Raw genomic sequence first — 24673 nt, forward strand, 5'->3', positions numbered from 1 at the left:
GTTAACTTCCTCTGCAGTGAGTTGTCAGAATGAGAGTCCAAACATCTGATAAAAATATCACAATAACCCACAAGCAATCCACACAACTCCAGTCCATCAGTTAACATCAGGACGTTTTTACTTCAGACTGTTACTTCCGGCTAAGCTATGAGTCCTCTATCCATAATATTGCTTTGTCCATTTAAAAAGTAGTCTTTTCTGAATCAGGAGAGAAATATGCACAGATTAAGCACAGTCGATTTTGATGTAAGAGGACAACTGCAGATGGACTTAAAGCTAAAACACCTTAATGATGAATTTGTTTCTTATAAACACAGCTTTTCACTGCACAAAATGTTAATTTATGAACTAGAGTAAGATTACTTGTGGATTATTGTGATGTTTTTATCAGCTGTTTGGATGGTACCGGTTTACTGCAGATGAAATGACTGAAATGCTAAATTTATCCAAATCTGTTTGGATGAAGAAACAAACTCATCTACATCTCGGATGGGCTGAGGGGGAGTACATTTTCAGCAAATTTAGATTTTTGGGTGAGGTATTCCTTTAATATTTTGTTTTGACTGAGTAAGACAAAACGAAGAATGGCATTTATGCTTTTTTATGTTTATTGGAATAAAATGCTTTAATATTAGTACAGCTATATGTTAAATCTTGGGCCTACTAAACATACCAGTCATAAAATTTGAAAAACATTTTACTGCATTAAATACAATTGTACATTGCTCACTGAAAATAAATTAGTGACTGTAAATCATGCAGTTACATCGGTAAACAAGAGTTTGTGATAGATGGTTCTACGGTTGAAGGAGTTTCTTACACTGTGGTCCTAGGAAAGCTCATTTGATATATCAAGGTCTGGCAAGGAACAAGCAGTAGTGTGTGTTTATATTTATGTAAGGGCCAAAATATACTGTTTTCAACAGCCTGTTAGTTGCAGGAGGCAATTTTGGATCTAATTCTGTTTATCTTGAGAGGAAGCAGGGAGACCATCTCACTGCTCAACTCTAGCTCGGTTTCAACAGCATTCTTGGCTTCTGGGTTCTCCTCACAGTATTGTACTACAAAGTTGTATGACTCCAGCGAGTGGGTGAGATTCTCCAGTTGGGTGGCCAGGTTACTGGAAATAAGCTTGGACTGTAATCTGGCAACACGGAATTTGGCCACCAGCGCCGGCCTTAGCAGGTCATCCTCGAGCTTTTCAGGAAACTTGCCCTCTGGTGAGCGGATGGAGTCGAGGAACATCTGATAATACTTCATAGAGGAGGAACACAAGTTGTTAAACTTCTTTATGGTGTGCACATCTGGCTGATCCTGTTTGTCAGCTACAGCCAACTTCAGGTCCATCATCTCATAATAGGTTTCTGCAAGTTCAAACTGCAGCTGTCGGCAGATTAGCAAATAATATTGAGCATTCAAATCCTTGCAGACTGGCTCCAGCATGTCGACACGACGTTTGTGCATCTTGCAGCGGCGTTCCAGATCCTGTTCAAAGAAGGCCAGGACCTTGAAGAGAGCGCTATGATCCTGCAAGATCTCAATGTGATCCGTCACGTGACCATCCATTGCGAAATACTCTTTGGCCTGGGCTACGTAGCTTTGACCCACCAGAAAGATGCTGCGGGCTTCTTCAAAGTCTAGTGGAAGCATGCTGCTTACTTTCTCTTCCAGGCTGCAAATGGAGTCAAAGGTATCACTTGAACCAAAAAGAATGGCGCTTTTTCTTCCCTTCTCTTTTTCTTCCTCTACATTCCGACGTGCCCTCTTCAGCTCTTCCTGCCGATCTAAGTCTAGTTCTCCGATATTATCCTATGGAGCAATGAAAAATGCTTAGACAAGTCAAAGTAATAAGTCAAAGCTCTCAAAATGTAAAAGAAAGAAGCATGGCTACCTCAAGAAGTTTTTTAGCATCTTGCATCAGATTAAGGCAATATTTAATCCAGCATCTGGCAATTTCGGATCGCTTCTGCAGGAGCTCTTCACGTTTTTCACATTCAGCATCACCTTTGAGAACATTCATAATTTATTGTTATCTATCATATCATTGTAAACCCACACGTATTAATTTTAATAAATGTGCCATAAGACAAAAGGAAAGCAGGAAAATACTTTCTTTGGGGACATTAGGATTTTTAAAGGGGTCATATGACGTTGCTAAAAAGAACATTATTTTGTGTATTTGGGGCAGTGCAATGTGTTTATGCGGTTTAAGGTTAAAAAAGTTTATATAGTTTATATAATGCGTTGACTCTGCATTTGTAAATACCAGTAGTCTTATGCTTCAAATGCAGCATTTTAACACTTTTGTAGATCTTTCAAAGATGTTTAGTAGGTATAACCTTTTTGTATTTCATGGAGTCTCTGCTGCACAAAACTAATTTACAGTTTCGACATCTCTATACGTTAGAGGTTCTGTATTATTGGCCAAAGTTGTACAAGCCACAGTTTGTTGGTTTGTACAACCTCAGGATCTGATGAAATGCAAAACAACCCACAAGCATGAGTTTTACAATAACAGACAGATTGTTTCAGATGCCATTGTTTCAGTACTATTATAATAAAATACAGTATCATTACAGTGAAAGTTTCAGTGAAACTAAGGCCACTTGTGAACGGCCTAAAATTAGGGAGTTTTGTTTTCATTTAGCAACCACTACATGGCATTCAGTAAAGCAATGGAAGTGAAAGGAAATACACAATATCCAGCAACATACAAGAATGAACACCACACAGAAACCCACTTTCTTTGGCAGCTGCTTCTGAGGGGATTTCTCCTGCAAGAGTAGCAATTACACTAGCCGCAGCCAAACAGTGACGGGCCTCCATGTACCGTGTCTGTGATACAATGACAACAGAGACAAAGTTAATTACTATGACCTGGACTACAGAATCATGGAGGTTATGATTATGGATGTCCCGAGCCAATCTCAAGGATTGCGATCGAGCCGATTAAAATTTTTTTTTTTTTACTGATCGTATCGGTAGTAGGCGGCAGTATGCACCTCCCAGTAAGTTTGCCAACCGCTATTTACAAAAAAGAAAAGACGCTGTGGGACACACACTCTATACACGTCATACCTTGGTGATGTAGTACTGTGACAGTGTGGCTGCATTAATGGCCCACTCGAGCGGCACAAACTGCTTGTACTCCAGCTGTCTCTGTAGTGTACTGTGACAGTACTGTCCAGCTCTCTCATACTGCTCCAGATTCTTGTACACTTGAGCCAGATAATACAGTGTGTGCGTATATGCCATTTCAAACCTGCTGACACATAAGGGGAAAAAGTGGGGTTAAAACATTCGTAGAAGCACAATAATGTTTTATATAGAGGATCATAGGGATGGATATTACCTTCTTGTCTTCTCTTGTTGGGATAATTCTTCTCCCTCTAGCACGAAAAAGTCTTGAAGATCCAGTGGTGGTTGACCATCCTGACATGCATAAAGGAAACAAATGTCAGACCAAAACATCATCATCATCATGTATGTGCAACTGTATGTTGTTTTATGTATTTTTGTGACTTTCTAGAGCCCCTACAGTTAAAGGGTTAATTCACCCAAAACTGAAAATTATGTCATTAATTACTCACCCTTATGTCGTTCCAAACCTGTAAGACCTTCGTTCATCTTCGGAACACAAACTAAGTTTTTTTTTGAATGAACTCTGACAGCTCTCTGACCCTGCATAGACAGCAATGCAACTGAAATGTTCCCAGACCCAGAAACGTAGTAAGGACATCGGTAAAACAGCCCATGTGACATCAGTGGCTCAACAGTGACGCAAAGAAAACAAAAATAACATAAGCTGCATCCGAAAGCTCTAAAATGTTGCCTTTGGAGGCAGCATTTTAAGGCATGAAGGCATCAAGGAACGTCCGAATACAAATTCTGCTCCTGAGGTACCTTCTTCTGATGGAATTTTGAAGGCAACATAGATGTATTCTATGCTGCCTTTGATATCCCACAATCCTGTGCATTCCATTCTGTGAAGGTTGGGATAAAAAAATAAAGATGGCATCTGAAATCTGCGTTTGGTGGTCAGTTTGTGTGTAAATGTATATTTCAAACTAACTTTTTGCACTTGTTATTTCTAGTGAGAAATCAGTATTATAATAGTTAAATATTTTAGTTATCATCAAAACTCGTTCTATTTTGTTGTAGATCATTAAACCATTATGCTGCCTCAGAAGCCTGTCCGAAATCAGTTTCAGGAGGTGCCTTCGTGCAAAAACGCTGCCTGCAAAGTCACTGACTCAGCATCAGCATTGTTTACGTTCAACAAGTACGCGGTTTCTCATGAACATAAACAATGCTAATTCCGTTGATTAGCGAACGTTCTGGGGAAAATGTGCGCATGCATGCGAAGTAGTACTCTCCAAAATGGCTGAAGACGTTAAAGGTGCAGCAGGAGATCTTGGAAAATGCTAACTTTAGCCTGATAGCACTGAAAGCGATCATCTGAACCCTCTCTGCAATCGCCGTTCAAAGCTACGCCTCCTGAACGCAAACAGATCAGATGACCATAGACAATATTACTACAATACATCATGTGTCATTCACCAGTGAGAAAACTTTATAGTACAGTTAGTAAAGGTACTACAATACCAGGAAGGAAGATCAGGTTGTTGATGTTTGTCTGCCATTCTCACTCTGTCTGCATAGTGTACGTGAACGCGCTGAATTGTTATGTGAAGAGATTTTCAACCGTCATAACAAAAAATGTTTCTGAAGAAAATAACCTATTGCACCTTTAACTCGGGGAGAAGAATTGTTGAAAAGGGGTCATCGGATGCCCATTTTCCACAAGTTGATGATTCTTTGTGTTTTTAATGATGGGTTTTTAATGTTTTTTGGTTAAAATTTCTCAATGGTAGTGTAAAACAACACAGTTTTTACCGTCAAAAACAGCTCTGTCTACAGCACGCTGTTTTGTTGCATTCCGCTTTAAATACAAATGAGCTCAGCTCACCTCGTCCCTCTCTTCCGAGCCGCTCTCTGAGAGATGGTAAACTTTAGCTGCATTCATCTTGAAACTTGCTAATTAGCACATCATTATGAAAAGCAATTTGCAAAGATTAATTAAAAAAAAACCTTACACTCACTACTTCTGAAGATGAAGCTGGACCACAAATGATTTGTGTGAACATAAATGCATTAAGGTAGATTGGGGGCGCATTCCCTTCAAAAACAAATGTAATCCACTGGTTGGGAGTAAATGATAACTGCTACGTTCATTATTAGATCCAACAACAAAACACCTCAATCACTATGGAGACATTTTTGTCAATCAAACAATCATGGGAAGGGCCTGTCTGTGTGGCATCACCATAGTCTGTATAAAAACAGGGACATAGTGACGTGACATACAGTGATGTGACATACAGCCAAGTATGGTGACCCATACTGTGAATTTGTGCTCTGCATTTAACCCATCCATAGTGCACACATACAGCAGTGAACACACACCCGGAGCAGTGGGCATCCATTTATGCTGCGGCACCCAGGGAGCAGTTGGGGGTTCGGTGCCTTGCTCAAGGGCACCTCAGTCGTGGTATTGCTGGTATAGTGAGCAATAACCATAGGCTTAGGAGTCAAACTCTCTAACCACTAGGCCATGAGTTCCCCATAGTGTCTGTGATGTAACCCGTAGATGTCTGAACTGAAGAGCGTTTTTGAAGCTCAAAGTGGGCGGAGCCGGCCATAGCCATCTTGGCAGCACATCATTCCCAGATAATCGAAAATGGGCAAGGAGGCAGGTGCTGGTTGCTGAAACCACACCCACCTAGCTCGATGGTGGTGACCGCAGCGGCAATCCACGTGTCACTCAAGTGGCCATGCCCTCAATTATGTGAAACTTTAAGGCTTAATATAATTGAAATGGATGAGTAATAAAAAATTTCACCCCCATCGCAGTGGTCATGAAGGGCAAAATTAGCTATATAGATCAAAACCACTTTTTGTACCAGGCTGTAAACATGTTTTTTTCTGCTGTAAAGTTGCCCATTTTAACATGGGGAGTCTATGGGACTGACTCACTTCTGGAGCCAGCCTCTAGCGGCCAGTCGATGAATTGCAGTTTTAGTCTCTTCTGTGTTTCCAGGAGGTTGCCCCTTGGACTTCACACAGATGCATCTGAGATCGGCTCGATTTGAGAAAGGGGAAATGATTTACCGAGATTAAAAACAAAAAACAACAACAAAAAACCCTGGGTGGATCTTTATCATTATAGGGTGGTTGTGTACACACACTGCCAACACACATTTCAGCTCAAACAGCTCGTAAAAGTGCATGGCATCCGATAACCCCTTTGAATAAATTGTTATTTTTGTTTTCTTTGTGCACAAAAAGTATTCACGCAGCTTTGCAAAACTGAAGTTGATGTCATTTTACCGATGTCCTTACTACGTTTCTGGGTCTGGGAACATTTCAGTTGCATTGCTGTCTATGCAGGGTCAGAGAGCTCTCAGATTCCACCAAAAATATCTTCATTTGTGTTATGAAGATGAACGAAGGTCTTACATGTTTGAAACGACATGAGGGTGAGTAATTAATGACAGAATTTTCATTTTTGGGTGAACTATCCCTTTAAGAGCATGAAATTCTGTGTGAACTGTACATCGCTGGTGTCTAGCTGTCAAAGGGCCTGTCGCCTGCACCAGTAAGAAACGGCTTATGAAAGCTGTCCCATTCGCCTTATTAAATATCAGCGTACCATCAGATTGATTTAGAAATTACTGTCAAGGTAAAAAAAAAAACCTAATAAAAGCTATATATATATATATATATATATATATATATATATATATATATATATATATATATATATTAATAAAAACTTAAAAGATGTTGCACACTTAACGCACAAAAATCTAATTCCTAAACTGGACGGTAGAGTACGTAGTATAAGTGCATACTGTACAGTGCGTCATTTGGGAAACTGCTCTTGTTTTTGGCAAGCAGTCAGGCTACTGCGGAGACGTCACAGCGACGTCATACAGAACTCATAATATGATGTCCAAAATGCAGTTGTTTAGGAAGAGTTCACGAGGTTTTGAGACAGACACACACCTCTCTCATGTAGAGCAAATACATAGATTCGGCGATTTCCAGAAATCCTTGTGCTTTTTCGATCTCATCTCTTCCCGCCCACAAAATGCCGAGCTGATTCTGTAAAAAATAAAAATAAAAAATAACACACACACTATGTAACTGTTACCGTCATCACACACCAAAGCGCAGTAGTCAACCACCAAACAACACTTTACATTTATTAAACTACACGTGGCTTTTAGGAGCAAGGGCTAGTGTAAGCAGTGTATATGTACCCGGGCCTGTATGAATAGCGAGACGTTCTCCCGTGTTGTTGTGCACTTGTCGATGAGTTTCAGGCAGTTCATCAGATGCTGCTCTCCAGCGGACAGCTCCTCGGTCTCTATGTGATTCACGCCGAGACAGTACTGCAGCACCGCGAGCCTGGCCGCTCCCAGACCGGCGGGAGAGTCTCCAGAACACGACTTCTCGCATTCATTCCCCGCTCCTTCATCCACCATCTGCCTGGATTCACTGTCAGCCTCGCCCTCCTCCTCGATCTGGATCTTTTTCAGTGAACAATGGATTTCCTTCAACAGATCTCTAGCTTTGTATTTCGACCGGAAAGGGTTGTTCTCAGGGTCTTTTCTGGACTCTACTTCGGAGAGGTCCTGGGCCAGGCGAAATTTCTCGCACACGGTCCTCCACTCTGAGCTCTGGTGCGCAGCCATGTTTCTTTGAGGTATGACAAGTGTTCACCAGCAGAGGTCAGGCCACGACGCGAAGGTTATTGGTGTCTTTGACTACTTTTACTAAACGAATAAATGTACATATTTATAATAAATATTTTATTAAAAATAAATATTAATTTAATATCACAATTATTCGGGTGTTATGTTGCTAGCTTTCATATTTTTATCATTAGCTTCTGATATGGCTGCTTATGGCATTGCCTTTATCACTGTCCAATATTCTGGCGCCATCTAAATGTCAAGCAGTGTATTTCACAGACACAAGCTGGCTGCTTGCACGTTTTGGCGGATATGACAGGTAAATATATATTTTTTTTTTTTACATTGGGCCTGTCCCAAAACCAACATTTGTGGTCTTTGAACTTGACCACTGGTCTACTTACATGACGTATTTCCTGTATTTGACCCACATTTTCAGCTGCGCGTGAAGATCGCGAGTGATAAGTCACAACATAGGCTAGTGTTTTTAAAATGCAAATAACATTTTTTTTACAGAGCTTTATTTATGCATTTTGATTTTTCAATACTTTTACGCTTTAAAATAAACTCGCAGTCTCTATTGTAAAAGACAACTCTTATTTCCAGAATAGAAATTAAAATGTTAAATAATATAATAAACCCCTCTGTTAAAACCTTAAGAATATAGAAAGGAACCAAACTGCAAAGTTGTATGTAAATGCTACTGAAGTGAAGATTTCTGATTTCATGAGGCCTTGAACTTTACAGTAACAAATAGATACAAAAGTAAAATAAAATAAACATTTTCTTTCTGGTCTGAAAGAGATTTTGGAAGCAAAATAGCCCAAAATGTGAAATTTGAACATGAAAAACAATGTTTTGTCTGTCTGTATGTGTCTTGCCTAAGTTTTTTGGTCTATTAGTCTGTCCATACTGGTGTGTAGGTGGTTTATCTTACTGTCTCATCAGTTGGCAGGTAAATTATGGCTTGAATGATGGGATATGACCCTCTTTCTCAAGGCCGGTACCTCCCCTGTCAAAACGATGGGTGGGTGGTACACCTTTTTAAGTTTTTCATGTAAACATTTAAACAGTGTTTTCAAAAGATGTTTTAGTAACCGAAAAGGTTAGATTACAGATAAAGATTAGCCTACATAGTATCTTGCAACTTGGCGCCAAGAAAAATGAATGAAAAAATAGTAAAATGTCAGCAATTCTGCGTGGTTGACAATGTGGTTGACACTTTTTGGACATATGGCTTGTTAGCCAACAAACACCAAAATGCAGTTGGGTTTTGTTGGATTAATGCTGTGTTAGTACCTTGTTGGTGTTTATTAGTATAAAGTGAAAATGACATTTATATTTCCCAACGTTATAAATCGAACAGTTAAGTCTCTCGACTTGTTGATGTTTATATATGTTAATTCAAATGTCCACTGTCCATTTAAGAACATCCTTCCCATGTGGTCTCTACAAAGTGACACTTTTTTTCTTACACCCACAGTAAGATTCTTGTTTTACATCACGGACTAAAGAAGAAGTTCATGATTGTTCTCTTTAGGGTACTACAGAGCAGAAAATAACACCTCATAGGGTGAGTAACATTTGCAAGGTTCTGGTCATTTACCTAAACTCATAGAAATGTTGTTTGTAGTCATAGAAATCATTATAGAAATGTTACCTATATTGCCTTGCATATTTAAAGTGTAGATACAGTGTGTCCTAATTTATCTCCACTTTATTTTCACAATTAATGTATGTTTCACTTCAACATTTTGCTTTAACCTGACTCAGATGTACCTGAAACTCTGCAAAGGCTGCAATGTTTTAGTTCCTCCTTTTAGTTAATAGTGGGTAGATAAATGCCATTAATAGCAAACTTTTAAATAGGAACTTTAATGGTTTTGCATTGTTTCTGTATTTGGCCATACAGAGTTAAATAAAGGCCAGTTAGAAAAGAAAAATAGTCCCGCTGCTATTACCAGCTAGCAAACAGTGTTCATTTTTAGGGCTCAGAATCATCTGCTGTAGAAAAATAATTAACTACTTTAACTGCACTGTTTAAAAAAAGCTGGTATTTACAGTTTTAAAAAAAGGCTGCTGTGGTTTCCAGAATTTTAGCAATATTTTAAGTTTTAGATTGTAATTACATTTATTGTATATTTTATTAACTGAAATAATGTTAATGTACCTAATTATGAAAATCTGTTTTCTATATTTAACATATGCTGATAAACACCACAATAACACTGGTGGTAAAGAGAAAGCCACATAATTAAAGTTCATCACAAGTAGTTGAGGTAAATCCTAATATATATAGAAGGTGCAAGGTGTTACACTCACAAATGAAAAACACCATAAAGGTAACACACATGAAATAATGCACTAAACAATAATTAAACAACATAAGATGTACATAACTGATAAGAAACGTCTAAGAAACAGAACTATTTTACGAAAAACATTCAAATGTGAGATGTCACACAGAAATATGGGAATGTCAGCTATATTTAACAGTATTTAACTGTTTTGACTCTAACATTTTTACAATATTTCTTTTACATGAAACACTGTTATGAATCATGAGAACGAATCAAGTGGTAAACTATTAGTTCTTATGCTGTACACAAAGTTTGTGAATGGTCTGAGTGTGCTGGCTGTTTTACATATAAGTTAAATTAAAGTTTTACTTAACTTCTGTTTTTAACTTGTCTGGGGAATTTTCTGTCTGTTTTACAGGGTCACAGCAGCCTACAGCAGCTCTCTCTGTGTGAGTTTAAGCAGTTGCAGTGTATTTTAGGAAGTGACGCTACCACCCACCATCAGGAAATAGACTGTTTCTTTTAGTAGATGTAAGTCATGAGCTGAAGGCAAATCGGTCTTATACCACAGTCATATACGTGGTGTATTTTCATCAGAAGCTATAGGCAGAGAACGGAGGCAAACAGAAAGCCACTGTGGGAAGTTGCAGCCACTATACACCACCTGAAGCAAGACATTGTTTATTATACGCTGGGAGTCTTATCACAAGAAACAAGGTGAGTGATTTTTAAATAAAGATCTTATTTATTGCTGTTAAAATGTTATGCTTGAACAAACAAAATCTTCTTGGTTTGGTCTTTGGTTAAGAATTGTAGTTTTGAATTTATTTTAGAATTTAAATAGTTTACGGACATAAAAATTTATAAATTTTTGTTGTTGAAAATGATAGAGATGACATGATGCAAAATAATAATTTTGCTGAACGCGAAAAGGAAGTTGCAAAAAAATCTTCCTGTATTTTTGCTTTAGCATTCATTGACTTTGCGGGAAACAATAGTAAAAGATAACTCTGCGTGTGATATAAAGTTGCTTAATTGCATCTCCTTTCAGAGAATGAGTTTCTGTTTATATCTACTTGAAGTGTGTGGAACTCAATACAGTCGATTGTGTTCAGAGGGGTACAGCTGATGTACTGTAGTAGTTACATCACAAACAGGACAGTCACACAAATGTGTAGATAGCATAAAATGTGAAATTTGTTGTAAATCATTTGAGTGACATACTAAACATGCTTTGCACTGAAATGTATCTTTAACCGTATTTGATCACCACTGTACTGTTGATGTGGGTCATAGAAGATGTTTCATAGTTAGCAAGCCTGATTCATAAAATTCCATTACTATATTCTTTATTCATATCATGTGTTTGCTAATTTAATTTGTACATAGACACTAGGTCAGAGTTTAGGAGACAAAAGATGACTAATTACTGTTGATGTATTTTTGGTTCACAAAACCAACTTATTGCTCAATCATCTTATGACAAAACATGTCAAGCTCATGTAGCCCCAGCAACATGGCTGGCATTCAGATCTTCACTAATTCATTAATCGGCAAATAAACAAGCTCTTTAGGGTGTACTTTGGTTAGATTTAAATGCAACAGTAAATTTTTTGCAGAAAAAACAATGTATTTGAGTTTTCGTAACGTTAACGTAAACGTTAAAAATAATTTTTTGAACAAAGTTTATTGGAGTGTGTTTTATAAGAAATTATAAAGTCTTTCTACTTTAATTTTCACATATAATTTAACGTGTTTAATATTTGTGAATTGTTCGCGTTTTGAGGAAATTTCTTTACAGTGTAATTCTTTTTACAGTGCTACTTTTAATTTTGGTAGTTGATGAACCAAGAATTATTTTTAATTCTGCTGTTCCATTTATCATCCATTTGTGTTGCAGAACAACCTGGATACTCCACAATGTGTGAGGTGTTAATTGTTTATACCAGTGAAGCCAGGGAATGGGCAGAGTATCTACAGCAAATCTTGGCGGCATCATCTAACTTTCCAGAGGGCTCCGTCATTCTGTATGATGTGAACGAAGAGATGTGGATGAAAAACCATGAGCTGTTTGGCTCCAGCAAATGCATCATGCTTTTGCTGTCTGCTGCGTTGCTGGACATGCAGCAAGACCCAGAGGTGCAGGACACTTTCCGGGATCTTCTTCAGCCTCCATTCAAAATTGTTGCCTTTTTGTGTGGCGTATCAGAAGGGCAAGTGTCAGCGGACTATTTTGAATACTGGGAGTATTGGAGAAAGCTCAATTCAGAAGAAGAACCATCAGTATATGTGTCTACCGTCCTTGAGTGTGTTAATCATGGTATGTATTCTTTAAATGGTATGTGCATTCAGCATAAGAACATATTAATTACTTGCACTATTGTTCACCTTTAATAACAACAACAATAAAAATATTTCAAAGATGGCCTAAAAAGATGTAAAACATTAACATGACTCCCCTGCAGACTGACAAACACTGCAAAAGAATGTATATGAATATAATTCTAAGACTATGTGTTGGATAAGATGTATATTTGTATTTTTTTAATTATTCTTATTTATTTTTAATTTCTATTTTTTTATATATATTTTATGTACCTTAAATAGTTATGCATGTTGTATCATAATTAATTTGAGTAAATAATACTTAATTAATCCTAGTACTTCAGTTGGCCTGAAATGATTAGGTCTGTATATGTCTGAGCTCTGTGATTTAATTTAATTTAATTTAATTTTTTTGCATAAATATTTTTTCTTGGCGGATCATAATTAATCTTATTAATCATATAGAGGTCAGCTTGAAATAATGTTTGATATATCATTTTCGTTCTAGGATCTGTTAATGAAAATCATTGCCAGAATCCATATGAAATTGAACTAGAAGAACAAATGAATGAGTTCACATTATCAGAGATTCCTGAGACTTTACCCGATGAGACGGAACAGATTCAGTTGGATGGGAATGATGTTTGTCATACTGAGCAAACTTCTTCAAATGCCACGGAGCCACAAGATGACCAAACTTATCTCACCGTCCAACCAGAGAGAATACTCTGTGGGGTAAGCGCAGTGCGTGCAGAGCCTAATTAAAAAAAGCTTTTCTAAATATATATATAGGCCTAATTGTTAATGTCAGCATGAAGCTCACATAGTTTGAGATCACACTTCTTTGTGCTTTTTAAAATTAGACAGGAAGTCAGTGCAGGGCACTTGTCTAACAGTCTTAATTTAGATAACATTCTTAATTTGGTGATATGTTGAAAGAAGGATGATGTAGCAGCGATGGGTGATAAACTGAGTAAAACAATATCACAGCTGAATGAAGTTGTCGTCTTCATAGACTACTTTTGTTCCTGTCTGTAGGGTGATTAACTAATCACTAAAATACTTTGCCGAGTAGTTTTCAATCGATTTGATTTGTGAATATAATAAATCCAATTATGCCTAATTTAATTTATTGGACGAAGAGACATTTAATGCAGTATACACTCATACAAGTTGAGATTTCGATATTTTAGTGTATATATGGCTTAAATAGCATAAGTGTTGTTCCTATTTTTAAAACTCTTTATCCTCTAAATTGTAAACTGTTGTTACTTTTGAATTTTGTGAAATCAAAGAATTTTACACTGCAGCAAACTATAGCTTCAGCATTTCATTCAAAGGCATTTGCTGACATTTGTGGAATTAACATCATTAACATCGTCTTGTGTTACTCTATGTCATTTGCTGTATTTGACGCTGTCCCGTGACTTTTTTTTTTACCATTTGTTTGTTCCCATAAAGAATCATGTGAATATTTATATAATCATGGTAAAGAAAATTGTGGATGAGGGCAGACTGGAGGTGGAGTTTCACTCTCAATACTCGACACCTCTGCGGATGCCTGGGACTCCTGTAAATGAGTACATTGTTACTGTACAGTCACCTGGTAAGACAAAAACACAGAAAGAGGAACTTTTCATATCAGTTCCTCTATGCCTTTTCACTTTCTATTGAATTTACATATTGTTTCCTGTTAATGTGCTCACTTATCATAAGAGAAGCTTTGGATTTTTCAAATTTGTGTTTGGATTTGTCAGGGTTGTTTTCTTAAAAATATATTTTTCTCTTAGATATGCCAGCTGGGAAAGTCTCATTGACTCTTTATCAAAATGAATCTGTGGTCTGTTCAACAACTGTAACATATTACACAGAAATGGAGGAAATTTGCAGTTATCTAAAGAAAGCAGTGGATCCAGTGCAGTTCATGTGTCAGGTAATGATGAAACAGAAAAACTGAATCACATAAACTGAAATGACTAGTTAATGAATGTGTGAATAATGGAGTTAAGACATGCCAAGCTTATTTGCATAGCACTTTTCAAAATGTTAATAATTTCAAAGTACCTTCACAGAAATGTTTCGTATATACTCACCAATTATATAGTGGTGAAACATTATGGTGTTGTGAAAAATGTGTTAAATAATTTGTAATATTATAATAAAATTAATAAATTAATAAATTAAACAATTTAACATTTGTTTAAAGTCATCAAGTCATTTTATGTCAAAAATCTCATTCTGATCTCATACAAATGCCTGAATAGCAACACACAGCCCTGAAATCAGTAATGCATGATGCTTTATGTAATTTGTTGTTTAGTCAGTAACAAGTCAATTTTAGACATTTAAAAAAATTGTGAGGCAACAGGAGCAGAAATAAACATTCGTTAAATGTTACCATGCAGACCATAATATTTGCCCCCTTTTTACAGAAAATTACCTTTAATTTAAAGACTAACATTGAGCCTTTTTAATTATTGTTTTATAATATTCAATTTTCAGGCATTTGATATCACATCAAAGGTGCCCGAGTCGTTGGATAATTTGCTTGCAGACTGTCTGGAAGAACGGATGCCTCTAAATGCATTACAAGTATTTGGAATTAGTCAAATTGCAGATAACACACCAGCGGGTAAGTGATTTAATTCATAATGGCTTGCTTGTGTTATAGTTTATAGAAATCTCACTTATGATGAATATCTTTTATGGTGGTAGATAACATCACACCAAGTTAAGGAACTGGTGTGGATGGTTACTTTTTTTTTCAAAGACAGGAAACTCTATTGAACAATAATGAAAAGCAGTCTCTTTGTTTTCAGATCACCGTAATGTGGAACTTCCAACACTGCTTCACTTCTCAGCCAAGTATGGCTTTAAAAAGTTAACATCTTTGTTAATGCGGTGCCCTGGGGCCATGCAGGCCTACAGTGTGATGAACAAAGATGGTGATTACCCTAACAAACTGGCCGAGAAGAGTGGCTTCTCCGATTTAAGACAGTTTATGGACGAATATGTTGTGAGTTAACTGCGTAAATGTACTTCTGAAACAGACAACAAATTGTAGTAAACAAAGTCAACTAATTCCTGAAATGCTGTGGGAACACATAAACATATTAATGCATGTAAAACTAAATAACACAGCATTGTAAAAGTGCTATGTGCAGTTTCATTATGTTATATAGCTCTGTTAATAATTAGCACACATTTACACAGCAGTATTTCTATTAGACTTCATATAAGTATTATAGCAGTGATGATGCTGATAATAAATGCAAGCTTTCTTTTTTCATAAAACAAAACAGGAGACAGTAGATTTAGTGAAGACCCATATAGAGGAATCTCAGGACACCTCTGGCAATGAGGATATCTATGAGGACATGTTGACGGCTTCCCAAAATTTCATCACAAATTTCGATAACGAGGACATTTACGAGTCTATGATGAAACTAAATCCTGACATGGGTTTGTGCATGGCATTTTCTTTTGAAACTCGAGGATATATTCTCTTCCACAAGAACTGTAGTCATTGTTGCATAAATTAAAGCATTTCTTTTATTAGTTTTTCAAGGCATATTTTGTTACTACTGCTAACTTATGATTATATATGATGATAAAACGTAAGCATTAAAAGACATGTTTCATAGGCCTAATGTCAGTTCTTTAAGGTATGTAATGCAAACTGTTTGCACAAAATTCATGTTTCTACAGATGATGATCTGGAAAGTGCTCTGGAGGACTGTAACTCGGAGACAATGCTGAGAAAGTTTTTTGAAGGTACATCAATAAGAAATGTTGATCATGACACAACAGTTCTTTGTGTAACTATGTGACTTCTGCCTCTTTTTCCCATGTGATAACACTATCCATCTTGTCTTTTTTATTCATATATACATCTGTGAAAACTTGTTACTTATCAAAAAGCCTGAAAACATATTACTTAGAAGTTTCACCTGGTGTACAACATTTTTGCAAAGGCTTACAATATTATTTTCATGTTTGTAACGTAACATACCAGGAAATAGTCCAATTATTAAGCCAACCTGGTATATTCTGCTTATATATATTTATATACAGTGGTGTGAAAAAGTGTTTGCCCCCTTCCTGATTTCTTATTTTTTTGCGTGTTTGTCCCACTTAAATGTTTCAGATCATCAAACAAATCTAAATATTAGTCAAAGATAACACAAGTAAACACAACATGAAGTTTTTAAATGAAGGTTTTTATTATTAAGGGAAAACAAAATCCAAAACTACATGGCCCTGTGTAAAGGAGTGTTTGCCCCCCTGTTAAAACTGTGGTTTATCACACCTGAGTTCAGTTTCTCTATCCACACCCAGGCCTGATTACTGCCACACCTGTTCGCAATCAAGAAATCTTTTAAATAGGACCCGTCTGACAAAGTGAAGTACACCAAAAGATCCTCAAAAGCTAGAAATCATGCCGAGATCCAAAGAAATTCAGAAACAAATGAGAAAGAAAGTAATTGAGATCTGTCAGTCTAGAAAAGGTTATAAAGCCATTTCTAAAGCTTTGGGACTCGAGCGAACCACAGTGAGAGCCATTATTCACAAATGGCAAAAACATGGAACAGTGGAGAGACTTCCTAGGAGTGGCCGGCTGACCAAAATTACCCCAAGAGTACAACGACAACTCATCCAAGAGGTCCCAAAAGACCCCACAACAACATCCAAAGAACTCCAGGCCTCACTTGCCTCAGTTAAGGTCAGTGTTCATGACTCCACCATAAAAAAAGAGACTGGTCTGCATGGCAGAGTTCCAAGACGAAAACCACTGCTGTGCAAAAAGAACATAAAGGCTCGTCTCAGTTTTGCCAGGAAACATCTTGATGATCCCCAAGACTTTTGGGATAATACTCTGTGGACTGAAGAGACAAAAGTTGAACTTTTTGGAAGGTGTGTGTCCCATTACGTCTGGCGTAAAAGTAACACCGCATTTCAGAAAAAGAACATCATACCAGCAGTAAAATATGGAGGTGGTAGTGTGATGGTCTGGGGCTGTTTTGCTGCTTCAGGACCTGGAAGACTTGCTGTGATAACTGGAACCATGAATTCTGCTGTTTACCAAAAAATCCTGAAGGAGAATGTCCGGCCATCTGTTCGTGACCTCAAGCTGAAGCGAACTTGGGTTCTGCAGCAGGACCGTGATCCAAAACCCACCAGCAAGTCCACCTCTGAATGGCTGAAGAAAAACAAAAGGAAGACTTTGAAGTGGCCTAGTCAAAGATCTGACCTGAATCCTATTGAGATGCTGTGGCATGACTTGAAAAAGGCGGTTCATGCTCGAAAACCCTCCAATGTGGCTGAATTACAACAATTTTGCATAGATGAGTGGACCAAAATTCCTCCACAGCGCTGTAACAGACTCATTGCAAGTTATCACAAATGCTTGATTGCAGTTGTTGCTGCTGCTAAGAGTTGCCCAACCAGTTATTAGATTTAGGGGGCAAACACTTTTTCACACAGGGCCATGTAGTTTTGGATTTTGTTTATCCCTTAATTAAAAAAAACTTTCATTTAAAAACGGCATGTTGTTTTCACTTTTTTGTTATATTTTATTAATATTAAAATTTTTTTTGATGATCTGAAACATTAAAGTGTGTCAAACATGCAAAAAAAATAAGAAATCAGGAAGGGGGCCAACAATTTTTCACACCACTGTATGTATGTTTGAACCTCTCTGCCACAGGATGTAGCTTGTTTGCGTAGTGCGAAACCAGAGCAACTTGCTAATATCTGGCATTTATAAAGATGTAAACTGGTGTACAAATGGGTATAAACCATTCTTGGCTATTATATATTGTGCAGTTGTTGAATAACGTGAATTGTTTTCCTTTAGCACAACCTGACAAGAGTTTACAGTCCTTTGAACATGCTTCAACTAATGGTGGATTACCTGAAATGGATGATGAAGATTACCATGACCTTAATGCAGAAATCTATGGGGACGTAGAAGAAGAAGACCTGTATAATCCGTGCTGTCCTGATCAAATTTATGACACAGTGGAGCCACAATCCACCCCTGAAATAATCAACCGCCCACCAGCACCGATTCCACGACCCGCCAACCTGCCAGAGCCTGAAGAGAACACAACCTACATTTCCAAAGGTGCAAACCAAAAGTTCATTATGCAAACACAGCTAAACCACAGTGCAAACATAAAGGCTCTAATTTTAGCTTCTAAAATCAGAAACTGTTGCATCATTTACTATCTCTTATATCATCAAACTTAATTTTTTCTGCGGAATGCAAAAGAAGATATTTTGAAGAATCAACATGGTTCTCAACATTCTTCAAAATATCTTATTTTGTGTTTCATGGAAGAAAGAAACTCATGAAGTTTTAGAATGACATGAGGGTGAGTAAATTATTACAGAATTTTCATTTTTGAGAGAAAAGTTTGTCTCTGAAAACAGTCCCCTTATAGTAATTTCAGTTCAATTTGACCTGTTTTACAGTTTTTTGTCTCAAGGAATCTGTATACTCACTCAGTCAACGGCCAGAAAGGGATTCCTCTTTAGGTATAAAAGTTTCCTGTGCCTAATTGCAGAACCATATATTTATATGAACAAAATATGGATTATTCAATTGAAAGTAAATCTAATTTTCCATGCTTGCAGCTCCCGTACGGCTGGTGAGAGACAGAGACATGAGCAGTCACCATGACCCCTTTGCAGGTATGAAGACCCCGGGACAGAGGCAGCTCATCTCTCTGCAGGAGAGGGTGAAGGTGGGTGAGCTGACTGTGGAAGAGGCAGTGCAGGAGTTCAAGGCTTGGCAGTTTGATCAAGATAAAAGATGGCGCTCTCTCCGCTTTCAGCAGGTAAGTAACTCCAGGTCAAATTTGTGCATATTTTTTTTTTTTTTTTTGAGTATCATATTTGTACAGGCTTTTATGGCTCATATAGTTTGATATAGTGAGAGCTCATAATCAAGGAGGGAAGTTTGAGTTTTTTTTAGAGGTGCAACTGAGTGAAAATATGCACTTTGATGTAGATGTTATTTATAGGTCCAAAACGTTAGATTAAATTCTGATAGCTTGTAATGTAAATCAATGAGATCTTTATAACAGTACAGTGAACTACATACATGAAATGCATATAAATTAGTGGTCGACCGATTTGTTTAAAAAATATAAATGCGTATTTGGTTAATGATGATTTCAGTTTTGTTAGTATTTTATTGTTTGTGTTTGTGTTAGTGATAGTATTATTATTTTTTAATTTATGTTTATAATACTTTCTGTATACATTAATTCCTTCTATTCTTCTATGGACTTCTATCCATATTTAGACAGAACTGTTAACAAGGACAGTAAACAAGGGGGAGAATGTGAGCACTGTGTGCTCAGATGCTGTTGTTCTAAATGCCGTCAAAATAAAAGTCCCGCCTCGAACACATTGGCCAAGCAGAAAAACGTATCTGCCGATATTTGAAAAATGCCAAATATCGGCCGATATATCGGTCAACTACTAATATAAATATCAGTTGTCACTCTATATTTCCCAATAATATGTCTTGTTAAGATTATATTTAAATGCTTAGTTTTCTGATCAAAGTCATAGGCAAAATATTGTGTGAGGCAAAACATATAATGCAACAATACAATGATAACTGGAAGATACAAATAAATGTTCCTCAAAAACCTAACGTATCAGATTTTTTAATTACATTTTAACATTATTTTTCTGTATGGATAATTAAATACACCTGAGTTGCTCCAGTCCAGCAGGTGTTCATCTTGGAATATTACTAACAATATAAAGTTATTCTTACATTTAGATTTCACAGCAAAATGACTCATGATGTTTGTAAAATTATATTTAATTTTACTTTCTAAAAAAAGTTTGAACTATTAATCGGAATGCATGTGGTAGATTGTGTACAAGAGGTTTTTTGATCATGTGGATAATTAAGAAGCCTTGCGTATCAAATACGTTGTTAACCCTTCATAGGTTTAACAAATGTAATGAGTGTCTCTGATGTTTCTGTAACACTCTCCATTTTCTTTAAGGAAAATTTACAAAGATTAAGAGACAGCATCACTCGACGCTGTAGAGGCAAAGGGAAAAATGGTAAGGAAATGAAGGACACATTTCATTATACAATATACTCCTAAGTGGTTAACATGGCATGGTATTAAAATGTAAAATTTTTTCTGTTTTTCCATTAGAGCTTATGATTACAGCACCCATGCAAACAAACAGTCAGTGGGGTTCTCAAATGAACGTGAATTGCTCAGTGTACGAACCTGCACCTCGGTCGATTGCCCAACCCCCTCCAGTTAGTAGACCGCTGCAGAGAGGAAGCTGGCAGACAGGAAGCACCTCCAGCACTTCTAGTATGTAATAAATAACTTCTTTAATCTCATACAATAACATCTGATAATACTTGTGAACAGAACCATGTTTACAAGTACGACGTGTTTCTACAAATTAATTGTAAAGGTTTGACCCGTGCAGGCAGTAGCAGTCACAGATTGAGCATTCAGAGCACCGTCAGCAACAGCAGTGGGGTGGAAGGAGAATGTGAGGTCAGTTTTTATCACAAAAACTGTTTTCAGTATTACAAAAGACTGGAATAATGATGCTGAAAATTCAGCTTTGCCGTCACAGAAATCCATTATATTTTAAAATATATTCAAACAGGAAACTGTTTTTTTTTTTTTTTTATTGTAATAATATTTTTTTATAATATTAATAAAATAAATGCAGCTTTAGTGACTGCAAACATTTAAACTATAATACATTACACAATAATAGATTATTGTTATACTGAACTATACAGGCACAAAGTATTTAAGCTTAGGTTGTTGTATTATAAATTCATCATATCATATGTCTTTTCTTTAATGGTTTAAGAGCCTCCGGATATTCCACTTCCTCCGCGGCCTCTCCGGCCTGTAGTGGATATTCCACCAGTACTCCCTCCACCCAGGGTCCCACCACGGGTAATAGAGAGGTACGTGTTTAAAACAGCTTACACAGTACCAGGTAAAACCAACTGTGTTGGAATCAGAAAAGACAAGCTTTATTCTGAAGTATATTTCAAACTGTAAGTAAAAATAAATTTAACTGAGAATTATTTTATACAGCAAGTCTTTAGATTAGAAGTTGTATGGAGTGAACATGTACATAGAGGTTTCACTGTGAGAATGTACCAGATGACTGGATAAAAGTTTGTAGGTGAAGCGAAGGTGCTTCGTTTATGAAACTCTGCACCGCCCCATGTGACAAACCACAGCATTAATCGCTGAACTCTATAAACCACAACGCCGGAGTTTGTGAAGCTTAACTTTCCATCAGTCACTTGATCATGGGTAGAAGCATCAACCTTAAAATCTCATGAAGATGGAGTGTGGGTTTAGAATGTGCTACATCTTCACCAGCTAATATACACAAACACAGACATCAGAGGATTGGTGTCAGAAAGATGGGGGTGATGAACATCCGCAGTCTGATGTGGGTGCCACATATCCACTGCTAAATCTTGCCTAGCTTATGGAAGCTATGATAAATTTAGAGAAATTAGAGAAGACAAGACCGATCACAATTCAGTATGCAAATGTTAGTTGAAGGGAGATTTTTAATTTTAAATTTCTTTGTAAAAAAACAAAACAGAATGCCTGAGGTTGAAATAAAACATACAACATGAAACATGATAAACATACAACTAACATAAACTACTGTATTTATTAAAAAAGAAATAAGTAATATATAGAAAAATAAAAGAAAATAATCAAATTAAATTGTGTTCTTTTGAACTTTCTATTCATTCCTGAAAGAAATGTATCACTGAGTAGTTTTCAAAATGATAATATTAAGAAACTATTTCTGAAGCATGATGTGTCTGCTGAAAATTCAGCTTTGCCACCATTTTAAATGTAATAATATTCAATATAAATGTTTACTGTATGTCTAATCAAATAAATACAGCCTTGGTGAGGATTATTTTTCATAAACATTAAAAAAATCTTACAGACCCCAAACGTTTGAACAGTAGAATTCACTGTTTAATATTTGGGGTTTAAAAAACCCTCTACATATATTGATATTTATTTATTAGGCTACATAAGTTTAACAGTTGTAACCTATTTCCCTGGTTTGTCTGGAGCTCAGTTTGTATATTACTCATTTTAAATTTAACCTGTTGTCTCTTAGGAATCCAGAGATACTAAACGAGCGATATGTATCAACTCCATCACGTCCTGTTCATCAGACGACTGCGCAAAGGCCCATGCTGCCTCCACCTATACCGAGACGCACATGGTGAAGGCATGCTTCAACATGGCTGGCTTTCATTCTGTTTTGACTCTGCACTTTTCTTGTTGAGCCTCTGAGATCTGTAGTCTCTTCAAGGTGGAACAAAAGCTACTGATTGTGTCCAAAACTGAAGACAGCTGCTTTGTTGCCCTGTCAGTCAATGACCTTACAGAGGTTTTGTATGAAGGTCCCTCTTAAGGAAACTGGTTTGCCATTTATATTTACCAACTGCCATCTACGTATCACAGAGGATATTATGCAAACATCAGTTTCAGAAGCTATCTTATTTTTCACATACTGCCTGTGGTTTCAGTGTCCAGTGTTCCTCAAGGGTTTTGATCTAGACTCAACTTGCAATGCAAACAATCACCTTAGTTTATAGGTATTAAATGATAAATCTTCAGCTGAAGATATGCAATATGTTGGAGGTTTTTTTTTTCATATAGTCACTTGTTTGCAATATAGCCATTTGGTTTGTGCTCTCTGAGTCCCATCAGTAGCAGACAGCAAACTCAAGACTTTGCCTACATTTGTTGTAATCCAAACTTTTTTCTATTTGAAATATAGATTGTGTTGGCTGGGATTGGTCATGAGATGATGAGATTTAAAGATGAATAGTTTTATGCATTTCAAGTATTTATTGATGTATTCACTTTTTATTGGCTATGATATATCACCCAAATAGAAGCAGAGAAAGAAAGTATTTAACAGCATAAAAAGTGTGAATGCACAGTGTGAAAATGGCAGATGTGTGGTTTGTGTGTGTGTGTGTAGTTTTTGTTTGTGGGTGTGTACATTTTTGTTAGATCGTGAAAATAAAACTGATTAAGGTCATGATAAAATGGATGTAGTTTTTCTTCCATATTGTCATCCTTTTTAAATACTTTCTAAGGTTTGCAAGGCTTTGTTTGTGTGTAAATGCTGGCCTCTATAGAGGCCCTCAGTATATATAGTATGGTGGAGGTGTTTGACAAATGCATATATTTACCTAAAAATAATGAGTATTTAGCCTACCCGATGTACTTGAAACATATTTTATCTTTTGGCTTCGACAATATGCTCAAAATTCCATTCACAAAATTATTTAATACTCAATCCAGTAGCTATATGTTTGCTACTTGCTTAATAAATTTCATGTGAATGTTAAAAATTACTTTCTCAGATGTTTTTATATGTGCCATTATAATTCAGTACAAATAAATACCATTATGATTAAAATAATTTTATTTTGTCTTTTTAATTTTTACTGTGAAATTTTTTTTATTTTATTTTATTTTTTAGCTCATCTGTAGACTAGTGATTCTCAACTAGGGGTCCTGGGACCACCAGAGGGCCTCAAAAACGCTAAAAATGAATATTGCCAACATGTACACTAGCATCATTTTTATTGTTGTATTTTTATATCTATTAGTAAGAGGGAGCAGGACAGTGAAACGAGACTAAACAAGTTCAGTCCATCGTATTGTTGATGGCTTGGAAAAATTAAACGGGACAATTTAAACAAATTTTAATGAACTGCCTGTAGTTGTACAGCAATGCGGTGTATGCGGCAGATGTATAGTAGATGAACTGTGCAGTGGGACGTTTTTTGGTAGATTTGTGATGGTGCACAGATAAAAGATTTTAATTCTCAGCCTGAGCTTTTTTGATGCACTAACCCACCTACATCTAAATATCTAAAATAATATTATATTCAACTTCTAATTCTGTAGACACAGTTAGGTACTGCATTGACTTTTTTTTTTTAATCTTAAGAATAAATTAAAATAATTTAAATTTGTCTTTTTGATTTTTACTTTGAAAAAAAAAATCTATATTTACTTTCTTTTTTTTTTAGCTCATCTGTTGACTAGTGATTCTCAACTAGGGGTCCTGGGACCACTAGAGGGCCTCAGCAAACTTCCAAGGAGTGCACAAGATGACTTAAATATTTTAAACTTATGAAAATTAAAATAACTTGATTATTACCCAAAAACGCTAAAAATGAATATTGCCAACATGTAAACT

General features: G+C 36.5%; 2 protein-coding genes across 6 annotated transcripts; one reads left to right on the forward strand and one right to left on the reverse strand.

Moving 5' to 3' along the window:
- Positions 1 to 585: 585 nt before the first annotated feature.
- Positions 586 to 7760, reverse strand: LOC109082179 (KIF-binding protein-like). The gene is made up of 7 exons (XM_042736861.1): positions 7326 to 7760; positions 7069 to 7167; positions 3353 to 3432; positions 3079 to 3262; positions 2742 to 2835; positions 1892 to 2004; positions 586 to 1809 (listed from the first exon to the last, which is right to left on the reverse strand). The coding sequence occupies exons 1-7, from the start codon at positions 7758 to 7760 to the stop codon at positions 931 to 933; spliced, it is 1884 nt and encodes a 627-aa protein (XP_042592795.1). The 3' UTR covers positions 586 to 930.
- LOC109082156 (phosphoinositide 3-kinase adapter protein 1-like) lies at positions 7683 to 23887 on the forward strand. Of its 5 annotated transcripts, none has more exons than XM_042736857.1 (21): positions 7683 to 7815; positions 7955 to 8079; positions 9244 to 9333; positions 10479 to 10591; positions 10658 to 10777; positions 11961 to 12380; positions 12894 to 13120; positions 13847 to 13991; positions 14176 to 14318; positions 14888 to 15017; positions 15205 to 15401; positions 15688 to 15847; positions 16094 to 16159; positions 18243 to 18512; positions 18863 to 18925; positions 19025 to 19227; positions 20419 to 20479; positions 20578 to 20745; positions 20852 to 20937; positions 21265 to 21365; positions 22565 to 23887. In XM_042736857.1, the coding sequence occupies exons 6-21, from the start codon at positions 11981 to 11983 to the stop codon at positions 22674 to 22676; spliced, it is 2532 nt and encodes an 843-aa protein (XP_042592791.1). In that variant the 5' UTR covers positions 7683 to 7815; positions 7955 to 8079; positions 9244 to 9333; positions 10479 to 10591; positions 10658 to 10777; positions 11961 to 11980; the 3' UTR covers positions 22677 to 23887. The 5 variants fall into 5 exon arrangements, with proteins under 5 accessions (XP_042592791.1, XP_042592792.1, XP_042592793.1 ...); XM_042736858.1 differs by having other exon boundaries at positions 10479 to 10509; XM_042736859.1 differs by having other exon boundaries at positions 10479 to 10509; positions 10661 to 10777.
- The last annotated feature ends 786 nt before the right edge of the window (positions 23888 to 24673 follow it).

This window comes from Cyprinus carpio, chromosome B13 (assembly GCF_018340385.1).
Source record: "Cyprinus carpio isolate SPL01 chromosome B13, ASM1834038v1, whole genome shotgun sequence".
Lineage (NCBI taxonomy): Eukaryota > Metazoa > Chordata > Actinopteri > Cypriniformes > Cyprinidae > Cyprinus > Cyprinus carpio.

Excerpts from the sequence above, each read along its gene's own strand:
- LOC109082179 (XM_042736861.1), bottom strand. The coding sequence starts at position 7,760 with ATGGCTGCGCACCAGAGCTCAGAGTGGAGGACCGTGTGCGAGAAATTT. Across the intron at positions 3,263-3,352 it reads CAACAAGAGAAGACAAGAAG|GTTTGAAATGGCATATACGC; the intron begins GTAATATCCATC and ends ATGTGTCAGCAG. Across the intron at positions 2,836-3,078 it reads CACAGTACTACATCACCAAG|ACACGGTACATGGAGGCCCG; the intron begins GTATGACGTGTA and ends ATTGTATCACAG.
- LOC109082156 (XM_042736855.1), top strand. The coding sequence starts at position 11,981 with ATGTGTGAGGTGTTAATTGTTTATACCAGTGAAGCCAGGGAATGGGCA. Across the intron at positions 13,992-14,175 it reads TGTTACTGTACAGTCACCTG|ATATGCCAGCTGGGAAAGTC; the intron begins GTAAGACAAAAA and ends TTTTTCTCTTAG. Across the intron at positions 21,366-22,564 it reads CCACCACGGGTAATAGAGAG|GAATCCAGAGATACTAAACG; the intron begins GTACGTGTTTAA and ends GTTGTCTCTTAG.